This window comes from Phytophthora infestans, genomic scaffold (assembly GCF_000142945.1).
Source record: "Phytophthora infestans T30-4 supercont1.49 genomic scaffold, whole genome shotgun sequence".
In the NCBI taxonomy this organism is placed as follows: Eukaryota; Oomycota; class Peronosporomycetes; order Peronosporales; family Peronosporaceae; genus Phytophthora; species Phytophthora infestans.
Genome location: NW_003303710.1, coordinates 192,760 through 208,033, shown reverse-complemented (window position 1 = coordinate 208,033; position 15,274 = coordinate 192,760). Strand labels below are relative to the sequence as shown.

Below are 15,274 nucleotides of genomic sequence, written 5' to 3'. Positions count from 1 at the left end.
TCTGCTGGGCGATAGATTCCGCACTGCCTCGGCGAAACTTGTTCGTTTCATTTGCGATTTTTCGCCACAGCTCCTTCGGCAAGAAGAAATAGAAGATCGCCAATGGGTTTTCAGCGTAAGCTAAAGCAGCGCGAGTTGGACCAGACGGACCTTCGTAGAGAGAAGAGCCCTCCCGCAGTACTTGACAAGACTGCTGCTCCATGTAGACGTCCCAGCCTCCTGCGCGGAGGTTATCCAAGTCTTCACTAGTCAGATCAAAGTCCACAGGCACATCATCATCTTCATTCGCAAGATCGTCACCACTCTCGTCACTGGCGACTGAAGCAATGTCGTCCACAGATTCATCATCATTTCCATCTTGGAGAATGAGCTCTTCGTCACCTTCTGCATCCGAATCTAGGGCTCGCAACCAGTCCTCTCCTCCCCTGTTGAAATCATCAGCATCGAGATCTTCGAATAAAGTGTCCCGCCGCAGGGCATTGATAAAGTCATCAGAATCAAAATCGTCAAGAGAGACACCGGTTCGGAGGCCAGCACGCGCGGCATTCAGTGCTTCCGGAATTGTCACTTCCGGATTATCCGTCCTTTCAGCAGGAATATCCGGACCAGTCTGGTAGGTAGTATCTGGAACAACTTGGGTGGTATCCAGAATAGGGGGTTCTGTATAAACCGTTATAAATACGTTAGTAAAGCTCAAGCAGAGGCCAACTGATAAATTTACCAGCGCGACGTTGTTTAGAAGCTTGGCTTGACGCTGAAGACTTGTGTTGGCTGGCCGTTTGTGGTGTTCGTTCAACTGCATGCGACCTGGACGTGTTGTCACGAGGGCTAGCCTTTGCTGCAGGCCTCGGCTGTCGTGGCGCATCTTTCGCTGCGGCTGAAAGCTCACTTTCACACGTCGTGTGTGGATCGGGGGTCTGTGCAGCACCAGACAACATCAAAGCAACTGGTGACGCGGTGGACGGTGTTGGGTTTAGTAAAGGGTCAAACGATAGCCACCCTTGCCTTCGGCAATAGTTCATTAGACTCTTGTCACCTATTCCAAAAGGGGTTAGATAGTAAAGCAGCATGAAACAGTGTTCATAAGTAACGTACCGAGGAAATAGTCAACGCCTTCCGTTCCTTTGAGACTCCCACCCGGCGGCAGATACCTCCGATCGTCGCTCAGCCCCAACGACTTTCGAAACTTCCAGCCTTTCTTGGTAAGCTCGTTCCACATATGGGCGAACGTTTTCTCGGTAGCGTAGGCGTACATATTCTCGAAACAAGAGTGATGGTCTCTTCTCGGGCGCAGATCTCGAAATGAAAGGCTGGCGAGCGCCCCCAGTTTCTTATATCTGCAACCCTAACCACTTTCTAAATATTTCATGTCTCATCGGTCGGAGCTGCTACAGTTGGCCTGCTAAAATTTATCCTATACAAATATCAATATATGGATTTTTAGTGCTGCAAATCTGTTGCGGACAATGCGGAACAATTTCATCTTTGAAATTACATTCCGGATAATCCGTAATGGTCGTATTAGAAGATTTAAATTGCTTTAGTGATTCATGCGGTTCCATTGCACCCCAGCCTCGATCAACATTAACCAGTGTCGCCTTTCGGGTGTAGTGATCGAGCTGATCATGTATGTGCAGTTGACCTGCCCATTTAATTCCTTGCTTGAGGCTACGGGTTATGGCCTCCAGTCTGTCGCTTCGTGCTGCCAAATCCCAGTCCGGGACTGCTTCTGCAAGAGCCATTGGCATTAACTTGTTGAAGTTCGAGACTGTGCTCAATGTATTGAAAACTTGTTAGTGTTTGACCTGAAAAGGCGGCTGGTCGGAGAATTTGTCCGATCTGTCCATGAACCTTTCGAAATTCCGCCAAGAGGGCCTTCCGTTCTCGCTGTTTCAGTCCCACTAGTTGTGGTGGTGAGCGGAGTTTCGACGCCTTGGCTACTACCAAATGAAGCTTCGCCTTGGCAGCTGGAGTGATGGGTATCGGAGCTTTTTCTTTAAGTTTATCGTATGTGTTTATTTCGATTGGCTTGTCTTTCGTCTCATTCGTAATCGGTTCGCCGATGCCTTCATTCAGTTCCTTGGTGTCTTCTTCGTCAAGTACAGCGAACCTTGACGGGTCGACGCTCTACCTTTGCTTGAGGGAAGCCACATGCGCATACAGAGTCCTCCCGTTTCTGAGTGGCTTGGTGACCCATTTCGTCTTTGGTTCAGGCTGAACCTCCATCCTTCTGTTTTCCTGATCAGGGTTGTCTACGCGTACTAAGGATTTCTCCGCTTGTTGTCAATTAGGTTGCCTGCCACTTGTGTTATCGGCATTGTCTGGTGATAACGCAGCTTGAGCAGTACGAAATTCCACCTGTTGAATATCCAATCTCTTCGCTGCTGCTGATTTGACCTCCTCCATTGTTGTGAATGGCTTAGTCCGATCTTCTAGCTGTTTAACTTCCTCGAATACCTGATCCTTTCAATTGAATGTCCGTGTATCGGCATCTCCCCATTGTATGCCCGATGTTGCCACATCTTAAGCATTGTAGCTGACCTCGTACACTGGGGTGCTTCAGCACCAAGGGTCTTCCAAACCATATGATCCTTACGATACTCCTTAAAAATTCAGGACACTCTGCTGTGTGTACTGTGAGGCGCCAGACTACCGATGTCCTTGATTCCGGTCGGCAGGTGTCTAGGTCATCCAGTTCAAACTTCGCCGTTATGTTTTGCTGCAAGTAAGCTTCACTTCTCCCAATATCCGTGAGCCTCGTGATATTGTAGATGTCCACTTCATATTGCCGTTGAGGTGATTTACGCGTGCCGTCTTGTGCCAATTGTCTCGTCCAGACTGAACCCGTATCTGGTCCATGGACGTTAGCGAGACGGTAGAAAGGAACTTGTACATTCTGATATTGACGAGCTGCGGCTCTATCAAAAAAGAAGAAATGTAAACTCCGATGAACATGATTGTAGCTGATCGTTTTGACTGAACTGCGCATTTTGCGTAGGTCTGGCGTATTGGTGTGCATTGCTTCCGCTGCCCTTCGTATGTCCTCTTGAATAGCTTGCGTATGTTGGCGGCTCTCACGAATTATTGTTCCGCCCCGTAGCTGCAACAGTAGCTCTCCTTCGACCTGACTTTGAATAGCTCGGTGCAGACGTAGCCGATCTTTAAAGTCAAGAATGTTCTTGAGGAAATCTGGCTTCCTTCGACAAACGATCGTTCCTTCTGCCATTCCCCCAATGATTCTCCACTCATCTGCAGTTCCAGATCTGAGTTGTCTGCCTGCGGTAGCTGCCGCTGGCTGTTCACAAAGTTCTCGAAGTCTCTCGATGTCTTGCTGATTACAGATGGCTTGGTTAAACATGAAGTCCTGGTATGTTGCTACGTTTGACGTCGTTCCTGTATTCCCCTCTTTGAACTATTCTGTCGCTTTAACCTTTGCTGCCCATTGATTGAGTGGTTTGGTGTTCGCCCACTTTACTTTGCTAATCGTTCCATACATGATTGTCTTGAACGATCTTTTCGTGTTGTATAGTTTTTGAGTAGCCGCTAGTGCGTAACGCTCCCGGTCTTCATACTGCCCCGTTGTGAGTACACATGTTTCCCTAAACATCCTGAACAGTAAGGTTTTCTCTCGCGTTTCAGCTTTGGGTATCTCCGTTTTCCAGTAGGGATTAAATTCTCGTCCAGCTTTACTTTCCCATTGACTATGTTATACAATTTACAGATCGTCATAATCCATGCCGTGCGTGGCTGGTCGCTGTCTGCCTTCTTCATTTCTTCGGCAATGGCGTCAAACATTTCTTTGGGCGCTACGTCCAGTGTTTCACGCCTACTGTCAGCTTGAATATCAGACTGATTGCGTGCCTCTTCCTTAAGTGATTCTCCATTGTCATGCTTTTTTTCTTTGCTTCTCGACTGCGTCTCTTCTCTTTGAGCTCCTGGTTCATCTGCTTTGTCGTCGTCGTCTTTGTAACATACTTCTTCGTCTCCCATGTCAGCTTTGTCTCTCTTGGACTCCTAGTTTTCGTAGTCAGTGGTTACGTTCCGCTCAAGATCCTCCATTTCATCATCGGATTGTTGTGTTTCTGGTACTATGGAGTCTTGGCTTAACCCTTCTTCTTCCTTATTATACGTCATTCTAGACAAGTGAAGGGAAGAAGGGCTTATCACCTGGACGCGCGCGGCCATATCCGGCGGCCTGCCCTTCCCCGGGTCCTTGGGGGCTTTCATGCTAGAAGATTCTTTGAAAAGATCTCTTTAGAAAAACCTAGTGATTCTAAGTTTGGGCTGGGTACACTTCGATTTTTCGAACGCCGACAACTGGTATTGGTCTGCCGGGGCTTTGCTGCTGATTCAAAAGTTGCGACAGCTGCAATAGGGAAAAACTATGGAGCTCGAGGTACCCAAATTTAGAAATAGGCCTATTTGATGTATCCAAATGCATTTGTGTTTTAAACACAGGTGTCAGGTTGGACTTTAATTGAGCTGCCACAACATCAACACAACTAAAAACTTTGCACGTCCGAGATGACAGTGATGATTACAAAAAGTTCACCATTGGAGAAGACTCAGGATTAAAAAATCCTACTAGTCACTTCTCTTCTTCAAAGTCAGGTTTCATTACAGTCATTTAGCTGCCCTAATGACCACGATAATACATGTACTAGTCACTACTCCAAAGCAGAACATTTCGTTTAACCTTTTTTTTGGCTGCATGAATTCCCTTCATTTATTTAATGAGCTTGGGAGGTAGACTATTCTATAAAATGCAATACGCTTCGACTCGACGCTGCGGCAGCGCTGTATACCAGACCTGTTCTCCGCATAAGTGCCCCTCCTCGTCCACGGACCCCTTCGTAGGTTTAGAGAACACTAGAGTGGTCTATCGTTCTTTCTTGTGATATTTTGTGTATCTTAGCAGTCTATGGGGGTACTGTATGCAACATTTGCTACGTAGTCGATGAGCACTTTGCGTCATTGGAGTGGCCATAACATTCTTCTTTAGAGCTAAGTGGATGAACGGGATAATACTACTTAAGTATCTACCAGTGCTGCTGTGGTTGATGAAGGGATGACCCTGACAAACACCTTTAACCGCTAGACAAACACCATTTACAGAAAGAAAATCAAGGAAAGCCCTAGATTTTCTACAGAGCTATAGGTATCAAGGAACGAAGCGCTGTATAAATGCTGACTTCTTCTCACACGGTACAGGATATCCTACGGCGCTCCGCCGAAAAATCTAGGAAGCGCACTATTAACCCCCCAACGCCCAAGCCGTTTTTTTACGTTATTTCAAATCATCCAACATAGTACTCATCCAACATGTAAAACCGTGCAACACTTGACTTTACTATAGTCTCGTATAATTCTGAGCACCTTTCTTGTACATGCACAACAAGACAATTTCTGCAAATCCCGTCACCATGTTGTATGTACACCAGATCAAAGTTGTATATACACCGGCAGACTGCTTGAATATGGCGTACATCCAGCATGATGGAGGTTTCAAAAAAAGGTGTCGATGTATCTTTTATCAAGAGACTGCACGAAGCCGATCAAACCGGTGCAAAGCTGGGGAGTTTGAAGACAACGAAAAGCACACATCAATTGAATACAGTAAGAAAAAACACATATTGCAGCACTACGTTCATCCACCACCAGTTATCGGCTCACTCAGTCTCGCTACCTTCTCTGTCGTCGTCGTGCGCTACGCTGTCGCTGTCGCTCCCCTCGCTAATACCTTCCTCCTCCTCTCCATCACTACTTTGGCGGCGGCGCTTACCTTTCCTCCAGCCTAGCGATTCTGGAATCCTCGTCCACATCGCGCCCTGGGGCATTTTGCTCCATTTGCCCACTTGTGATGCCAGATCTGGTGGCAGCTCAGAGCGTTGCCAGGATAGTGGTGCGGCCAAATACGAGTACACAGATACATGCTGTACAAAACGAGCAACAGTTAGTAGTCGTTTCAGCCATATCGAATTCGTACGTACCGAGCTTTATCAGAAGTGCTGCAGGCATCGCAATAGTATTTGGTGGCTCGACGCTCTCCCACCCGGCGCTTCAGAATTGCGCACACTTTGCATTGGCGCTGCCGGCGCTTGCGCACGCCTTTCACGATCTGGTACTCAGGACCTTCCCAAGGTTCGTGGCCAGGTGGCAAGGGTGGAAGCTCGTCGCCAGCTGCGGTCTCTTGTGGTCTTGGCTGTCAACATACAGCATGTGGGTCATACAACATGTCAGCATTATCCAACATGATCCAGATACATCATCAGGACTTACACTTTCATCGAAGTCGTACTTGGTCAGAGCAAACAGCTGGGCATGAAGCTCCACTAGGAATTCTGCGTGCGACATTGGAGACCCACCATTTCGCTTCTGTGCCTCACGAAAGATGATATACGCATTCACAATCGCCACATCCACAAGCCCCAAGAATATGGACTTGTAGTATTTTTTGCACCAAGTCTGCAACTGCAACGAGTAACGCTGGAGGCGCAGCTGGTCATGGACATCCACGCCCCCCATCCATTTGTGATAGTCTCAAATCATAGCAGGACAAGGGACATCAGTCCGTCTGCCGTGTGTTCCACGTGTACGCCTCTCTGATAACAAGCACAACATAGATTAGATGAATAGGAAACAGCACTCCTCTTGCATATACGTACGACACTCCTCCATCGCACGGCTCTTCAAGTCCCCAAGAATTGCACGGGTTTTCTATCCCACCACACTTAAGCCGTCATTAGGGGTCAAGCTTTTGCCACTGCCATTCTTGTTGTACCGTGCGGTATGCTTTTGGGTCGGTCTCGATTTTTTTCAACAATTTGCTGAGGATAGCCCACTTTGTCACCCATTATCGTGCCGATACTGTAGACATTCCTGTGTAGTAGTTGAAACGCCAGTTGAACTGACGTATAAAAATGATCCGTCACTACAATGTGATAGACGTCATCTTCGGGTGGTGGCAGGACAGCTTCCAAGTTTCGGATAACTGCTGACGGCCCGGTGTTTGGATCTGCAGATCGCTGACTGTCTGGAACGTTGCCTACTTCATGGACCTGCTGCGCTTTGCCACAATGCACCTCAAGTCTTCTTGTTGTAGGATACAGGATACAAGCATACAACATTAGATACAACATGATAGACTTGGTCAAAAAAAAAAACTGCGAGTCCGCAAGGACTCGCAGTCATCTCACCTCATACAGTAGGAAGTATCTGCACAACACGTCAGAAAAAGCTTTGTCCCCCACTTGTGAGGCTTCGCCTTGAGATATTGACGCGTAGGATTGTTCCGGTTCTTCAGAGGTAGAACGCCCTCATCAAATGATATGATCGGCGGCGTTTTGTAACCCAACGGAAACGTTTCTTGCAGCGTTTCAACGATAGACCTGACTTTCCAGGCGCGGTCAGCTGCTGCTCTCGTGTCTGCGTTGTTGGTGAAGTGAAGATTTCCCATGATGTGTTCATTGGCGAATCGCGGCAAAAAATCGTTGAACGTCCCCCGTGGGATAGCTCCCACTGCATTAGTGCCCCAATGATCACGTAACCTGCGGCGGTGAGGGTTCAGCATTCTTGCCATCAGTAATCCAAGCGCTTACAGTATCCGTGCGGCTTAACGTCCCGCTTCTTGGCCTCGCGATGCAAAAACCACTCTTTGGACTTCTTGGCAGGTGTCTTCTACGAGCTGAACATACGCTCCACTCGTGAAGTGAGGTTCTGCACATAGGAGCGATTGGTTTCCTTTGCAACTTGTCTCCACAAATTCTTCGGCATGGAAAAGAAGAATAGCTTAAGCGGTGAGTGTGCCAGGGCCAGTACCTCGTCGGTTGGTCCATACTCCCCAGAATATAATCCTGGGTAATGTTGGTCAGGCGGGAAATTGTCTGGGTCTACATGTTGTATATACATCATATATCATGTTAGAATATGTTGTAGGTTACACCCCTCATTGTCACGAACCTAAGTTCCACCCGTTAGCTCGCATGGCAGCCATGTTGTCATCGTCCATCACAAAATCAACCATATCCGGCTTCTCCAAGACGCTCCACTGCTGTGTCGAACCAGCTGCTTCTCCATCAGCACTCATAGTATCTGATCCAGCCTCACTATCGTCCTCATCACTGTAGTCTTCACCCGACGCAAAGCCCTCACCTTCACTTCTCGCTCGACTCCACTCGTCATCATCATCGCAAAACGTAATCTCGGTCTCTGTTTCCTCGCAATCAGAGCTCACCGCATCAAACTCGTCAGCGGAAGCGGGGGCAGCGATAGGAGAGGCTGAGACCGACGTTCTTTCAGGCGAAATTGGAGCGGAACACAGCGAGTCTGGGACAGAAGTCGGCGAAACAGGGGTAGAGCTTGCCGCGTCGGGGACAGGAGTCTGGGAAATGGATGATTAGCTTTCACTATGATACGCACAACGTTAGTATACATAATCAGCATCAAAGACTTTGCCACGTACCAATCGTCTTCTGGTGCTGCAACTGGACATTCAGCGCTGGACATTCAGGAGCTGGCCATTCAGGAGTCGGGGGTGGCGCAGGCGCTGCAGACAACGTTCGAGGCGACGGTGCTTCTGACGTATCTTGAGGATCGGTGGAACCCCTGTCGATAGACAATATATGTTAGCTGCTGTTCATGTTGTATACATGCTGTCGATAACAGCGTTGTAGGGAAAGCATAGCGACGCTGTATCCATGTTGTATGTCCCAAATGTTGTATGTACCTGCGCAACGTACAACAACACTTCGTGAGAACATGTAGTATCTGACAGTATAAAACATAGTGTACCTCTCAGGTGTCCCACTTGGTTGGCGGCTCCTCTTCTTGTTCGCTTCAGCAATCGCCTCCAATCTCTTCCTGGCCTCGGCCAAAGCGATGCTCCCTTGTTCCTCGGCATTCGCCGAATCTTCATAGCGCGATTCGGCAGCTGCTTTTGCCGCTGCCTTAGCAACTTGCGACGCGGTGGGTTTTCGTGGCTTCTTGGTCGGGGTTGCCTTCTTGGTCGGGGTCGCCTTCTTCGTCAGGGTCGCCTTCTTGGTCGGAGTCGCCGCGGCCGTCTTCTTCTTCTTCTTCTTTGGCGGCCGTGTCTTGACTGGGGAGTCTGCTGCATCCAGTCGCTCATCGGTTGCATCAGCATTCGCTTCCTCGTCGAACAGATCGGGATCATAGTCCTCATCATCGTCGCTCAAGTCCCTACTAGCAGCCAACCGTTTCTTGCCGGAGCCTGCCAACGTCTTTGCGGCGACAGCACGTTGCTGCTGCGAGATCAAACATCGCTGCGCACGCATGTAAGAGGCATCTTTGCCGATCGGAGCCGGAAGCAGAGGACGAGCTGTCGCGCTGCGTGTAGGTGCTGGATCTTCTCCGAAGTCAGCATCCTCCTCTCGTTCGCCAGCCAGGTACGCCGCATGCTCCTTCCTGATGCACTCTCGGTCGTGCGCAGTTCGGCCATCCAGACGTTGCAGGAACTGCTGGCGTTCGCGTCGTGTTTCTTGAGGCGGGGTCATCGTGCACACGTGTCTCCCCTTCAGGTCTTTTCTCGAAATGAGCTCTCAGCCACCAACCAAGGGGAGAATCTGAATTGTTTATTGCCAAAGAGACTGATCTCAACAACCCCAGCCCTGTGCATTCTCAAGTTTGCCCATCTTTTGCAACAAAATAGCCCAACTTTTAACATGTTGTACGTACAACATGATTCCTGCTGTACGTACAGCCGTTGGGCGTTGGGGGGTTAAAGGTCCATGGCTACTTGTGATTCAGCGAAACTCAACACTACGCGATTAAGTTTAGACGTGTCAATGTACGATTTGTTGGTCTAGTTCGCATTCAAAAACGCCTACACTTGCTCTAGAATGGTCGATTGTCGCCTCATTTAGGGAGATCGATGTATCACTCTACTTTAAGCCACCGATTAGCAGAGCTGAGGCGTAAATATGGCTTTGTGATTTATTACAATACATCTCCGCTAATTCTTTGAGCGAGGCATACCGCATTCTCTTGGCCCAGTTCACCACATTGCAATTCAGGCTGTGGTACAGCGAGACCTTTGGATCATTTTTTGGGTACATCATATAGCCCTATTTCTAAATTTGGATACCTCGAGCTCCCTAAGCTCCAGCTCCATAGTTTTTCCCGATGAACATAGCCTCGATTTTTTGGGCGGAACGTAAGACACACACTTTTCGCTTAAGTGTAGCAGGCGAATTTGAGCAGATATTCAAACAGCTGCCGACAAAACTAAATGTAGGATTTTCTCGATCAAGGTGCAGATCCACGAAGCTCCATACAAAGTGTAGGTTGTAGCCTACCTCCACATGATCATCCTTGCATCCAACGAGCGGCTAGAAACCACCGTGTGCCCAGAGTCCTGTAGGATTCATTTGCAGTTTTGCTGGAACGAACGGAAGCAATAGTTATGGCGTCAGGTCTGATGCAGAGCTACTACAGGTGGGCAAATGCCACGGAGGCCAAGGTGCTAGACTGGGTCGACCCTGAGGGAGGCTGGAAAGCTCACCCCATGACACACTACCCACTGGCAGACTTCGCCAGCGTCTTTGCTATTTGCGTCGCCTACGTCCTGTTTGTCGTGTTTGGATCGGTGAGTTGCACGATGGTCTTTCATTTTCGTATCTTTGACTCAGGGTTTGTTGATGCGTTTACTACGTACCAGGCTCTCATGAAGCAAGGCATCCCTACGATCAAAACTGGTTCAATCCAGTTCATCTACAATCCCATCCAGGTTATTGTGTGCTCCTACATGTTCATGGAGACGGCCATCCAGGCCTACCGTAACGGTTTTTTTTTTTTTACTCGCCTGCCCCGTGCAACGCTTTCAAAGCCGACGACCCCGTAATGGGCAACGTGCTCTACTTTTTCTATTTGTCCAAGATGCTCGATCTGTGTAATACTGTTTTCATCGTTGTGGGCAAGAAGTGGCGACAACTGTCGTTCCTGCACGTGTACCACCATCTCTCGGTGCTGATCATTTACTACATCGTCTTCCGCGTGGCGCAGGACGGCGACTCTTACGCGTCGGTGGTGCTCAATGGCTTCGTACACACCATCATGTACACGTACTACTTTGTGAGCGCGCACACCCGCGATATCTGGTGGAAGCGGTACTTGACAATGATCCAGCTCATCCAGTTCGTGACCATGAATGTGCAGGGCTACTTCATGTACTCTCGCCGCTGCCCAGGTATGCCGCCGATGATCCCGCTCATCTATTTGGTGTACGTGCAGTCGCTGTTCTGGCAAAGGTGTCATGTAATAAGAAACTGTAAGACACTCGGACATCATACACAAATCGCTAGCCTTTATGCTAGATTCGACTCTGCTAACTCCTGTAAATACGTTCGTGTCGTTTGTTTATACATTGGGTCACCTTTCATGCGAGTTCATGCTCTTCGTTGGCAGCAACCATCAATTAGGCGGCTAACCCCTGAACGCAGCGTATCTACTTCGAAATACTATTACTACGTAGTATTAAATTTGTCTGTTTCTGTCCTACAATAAAGGGCGCTTACTCCCTGGAGAGACCTCCAGTAATACTAGAGAGTGAGAGTAATACTGGAGACTGATGAGTAGGCGCCCTTTGAGCAAGGTCCAGTGGACTTGACCTGGTCCACTAAGTCTGGTTAATCGTAAGCTATGTACAGTACTTGCCCACTACGCTGCAACGCCACGCGCGGCATTTACCACCACCATAACCATTTAACATGCCTGCACGAGACTCGCTGTTGCAACCTTGCGTCTTATCAAAAGACGGTCTGCGACGTCCTGTTCGTCACCAGCATAACCCGCGACAAGATACATATGAGGTCAACACGGCGAACACCTTCAGGACCGTTCTTAAGCAGCACGAGGGATGGCGTTCAATACTCTGTGCCGATCCTCTGCGCCGTTGGGTGGCTCTGGTTGCTTTGAGAGCCCTCTTGCGTCATCGGAGGACGTAAACGACTTTGCGGAAGGCTTCAAGAGCGTACTGCTGTCATCACTCTGTCGGCCAAGATGACACATGACATCATAACTCGGCACGGAAATTCATCAGTTCCCCTCCGCAAATCGATTCACTGGTCTTCACTAAGACCTCGATAGTGGCACTTGGATCCGAACCCCAAACCGCCGAATGGTGCTTCGCTCGAAATGACACGCAAAAGTGATTGGCGGTGACGTCCAACTGCAGCGCCTCCTCATTCGCGCTTTTGCCGGTTCGCACGTCCATCGTCTACTCACCAACAAGAAGTCATGTCGACTGAGCTACTGCAGAGCTACTACGCGTGGGCCAACGCCACGGAGGCCAAGCTGCTGGACTGGGTCGACCCTGAGGGCGGCTGGAAGGTGCATCCTATGGCAGACTACCCCCTAGCCAACTTCTCCAGCGTCTACGCCATCTGCGTCGGATACTTGCTCTTCGTAATCTTCGGCACGGTGCGTGTATCTCCCCATTTCGATGATCCTGGCAATTTCCGTCTAACATTATTGTTTTTATGCTACTTTTCGCCAGGCCCTGATGAAAATGGGAGTCCCCGCCATCAAGACCAGTCCATTACAGTTTGTGTACAACCCCATCCAAGTCATTGCCTGCTCTTATATGTGCGTGGAGGCCGCCATCCAGGCCTACCGCAACGGCTACACCGCCGCCCCGTGCAACGCCTTTAAGTCCGACGACCCCGTCATGGGCAACGTTCTGTACCTCTTCTATCTCTCCAAGATGCTCGACCTGTGCGACACAGTCTTCATTATCCTAGGAAAGAAGTGGAAACAGCTTTCCATCTTGCACGTGTACCACCACCTTACCGTGCTTTTCGTCTACTATGTGACGTTCCGCGCCGCTCAGGACGGGGACTCATATGCTACCATCGTGCTCAACGGCTTCGTGCACACCATCATGTACACTTACTACTTCGTCAGCGCCCACACGCGCAACATTTGGTGGAAGAAGTACCTCACGCGCATTCAGCTTATCCAGTTCGTGACCATGAACGTGCAGGGCTACCTGACCTACTCTCGACAGTGCCCAGGCATGCCTCCTAAGGTGCCGCTCATGTACCTTGTGTACGTGCAGTCACTCTTCTGGCTCTTCATGAATTTCTACATTCGCGCGTACGTGTTCGGCCCCAAGAAACCGGCCGTGGAGGAATCGAAGAAGAAGTTGTAACGGCGCTTGTTAAAAAGTCTAACCTCGCTGTAACAGCTTAAAACACACACACACACAACGCTTTGTAGAGGAGGTAAGTAGTGGCAACTCGTGTAGAAATGCAGCATGCCCATCAAATACATCCCGTATGATTCATACTACTACTATGAAAGCTACTACGTAGTATTACATGTACGGTACTAATATACAGCTACGAAGTAGTACTACTGAAGTTTTTGACGAGAGAGTTGAGCTGGTCTTAAAATATTGCGAAGATATTACCAGTATTCATGCTGGTTTCACCCACGGGTGTCTAATTTATGTAATTAATATTTTTCTAACTAACACAAATTATTATAGTCACACAGTATCTCGCATAGACTAATTTTGAACATAAATTAATTATGAGTCCTCAAAATAACGGACGCGCCCTATTAGAGTCCGAATTATATTAAATAGTGCCGCCCGAAAGTGACAGAGAGGACTTTAAGCAGGTGAGGACTTTATTCCTTGCTGATATGATTCGTGTACCAGGTTAATATCGTCTAACGTATCATCTAACTCTAAAGGATTTAACAGATCGACGTCTTCGTCCATATGCGGTTCCTTCGACCAGTTTTCACGAAATTTAGCGCCATACACATCGTGCTTGGGTAAAAACCACGACGAGGGGTCTCTCGAGAAGCCTGCTATTTCAGCGCTCCGCATGATTGTTGCCTCATCCGTGTCTCGCCACGCGCGGAGGCCCCAATCGCAAACGGTGTCAACACTTGGCATACGTGGGCTACCAAAGCGAGTGCATTCGACTCGGTCTGACTCTTTCCAAGCGTTATTTCCAGTAGGCCCTTAAAACGACATATTTAGTCCACTTGATCACCTCTTGCTTACGCTCACTGCTAACCGACTGCCTTTAATGAGGCATTATTGGAAATGACGGAAAAGTGTTTCTCTCTGTAGAATGGATGGTCAGCAAGTTTGTAATAGCAGATTTGGTAGCTTTTATAAGGTTTCTATTCGGGAGAGGCTTGTATAATAGTGCAGGCATGTACATGTAGTACCCCACAGGACACTATTCGGTAGGGGGCTTTTATTCGGGCGCATCCGTTAGTCTCATTGTACATCTAAATGGCGGTCTTAATGTTCGCCTTCCGATGGAACCGCTTCAGTTTCGTCGCTTAGCTCGTGCCCTCATACTCATGCGGATATTTGGCCACAATATCTTGTAAGCGGGGATAAGCCTTTTCGTAGACCACGTTCCATCAGCTACACACCGCATCATCGCTTTGCGAGCGTAGTTGACGCCATTCTTGTCTCGATTTGCGTTGACTTCTCTGACCGCAGCAGCTGTCATCTTCAGAAAAATGATCTACCGGGATTTTTCAGCTTACCTGAGTAGCTGTCATCTTTTCTCACCTTGTTCTGCCATTCCTTATATTCGATCTGTCATTTCACATGCGGGCCCATACATTTTTTTGCGATCACGACTGAGTCTTTTTCTTTTTTTTTTGGAGTCGTTGCCGCAACCATAATATGCGACATTTATGGTTGCTATACCAGAATTTCAAAAAACTCTTAGCGAAAGATAAATTATATTTAGCAAAGTATTTTACACCCACTTTAAAATACCGTATCAGCACCTAAGTACGAATATACTCGGTTAAGTACGATGATATTATTAAGTACGATTGCTCTGAGCCGCTCATATTTGAAACTGGGCAGACGGCCACGCGGTAGATTCGCGCCGCGCTAGTTGGCGTTGCGAGTACGAGGGACAGCGTGCGAAGGATAGGACGATGGCTAGTAGACTACATGAGTCGGGCTTTAGAGCTGTGGTTGTAGTTCTTACCACTTGTATGTGTTTGTGTGCGAACAGAAGCCCGAAGAACGCGAAATGTCAACGGACAACAGAAAATCACGTATAATGCGCTCGGGATCGAGGATGACGACGCCAGCGACGAAGACTACGTGTTGGAGGCCATTTCGGAGGATGAGGAAGAAGATGAGGACCTTTCCTCTGGCAAATCAAACGAGGGAAGCACAACAGCTGCCGGTAAGGTTGTTTGCTGCACTTTACGTTACTACATGTTTTGCTGAGCTGTTGTGTGGGGTGTACATGCATCTAGGAAAGCCAAG

The 15,274-nt window shown here is 48.5% G+C and overlaps 4 protein-coding genes across 4 annotated transcripts; 2 read left to right on the top strand and 2 right to left on the bottom strand.

Annotated features, from left to right (window-relative positions):
* Positions 1-2,709: 2,709 nt before the first annotated feature.
* Positions 2,710-3,358, bottom strand: PITG_16765 (uncharacterized protein; the record flags this gene model as incomplete). Its single annotated transcript, XM_002897056.1, has 3 exons — positions 2,710-2,730; positions 2,780-3,054; positions 3,151-3,358. 3 exons carry the CDS (start codon positions 3,356-3,358, stop codon positions 2,710-2,712), a joined length of 504 nt encoding a protein of 167 aa, XP_002897102.1.
* Positions 3,359-3,543: 185 nt separating this feature from the next.
* PITG_16764 (uncharacterized protein) lies at positions 3,544-4,227 on the bottom strand (the record flags this gene model as incomplete). Its single annotated transcript, XM_002897055.1, has 3 exons — positions 3,544-3,599; positions 3,720-4,014; positions 4,168-4,227. 3 exons carry the CDS (start codon positions 4,225-4,227, stop codon positions 3,544-3,546), a joined length of 411 nt encoding a protein of 136 aa, XP_002897101.1.
* A 6,190-nt stretch (positions 4,228-10,417) lies between these two features.
* Positions 10,418-12,023, top strand: PITG_16761 (uncharacterized protein; the record flags this gene model as incomplete). The annotated part of the gene is made up of 4 exons (XM_002897054.1): positions 10,418-10,600; positions 10,673-10,796; positions 10,841-11,263; positions 12,013-12,023. 4 exons carry the CDS (start codon positions 10,418-10,420, stop codon positions 12,021-12,023), a joined length of 741 nt encoding a protein of 246 aa, XP_002897100.1.
* A 184-nt stretch (positions 12,024-12,207) lies between these two features.
* Positions 12,208-13,305, top strand: PITG_16760 (elongation of very long chain fatty acids protein, putative; the record flags this gene model as incomplete). The annotated part of the gene is made up of 2 exons (XM_002897053.1): positions 12,208-12,432; positions 12,509-13,305. The coding sequence occupies 2 exons, from the start codon at positions 12,250-12,252 to the stop codon at positions 13,160-13,162; spliced, it is 837 nt and encodes a 278-aa protein (XP_002897099.1).
* Positions 13,306-15,274: the final 1,969 nt, after the last annotated feature.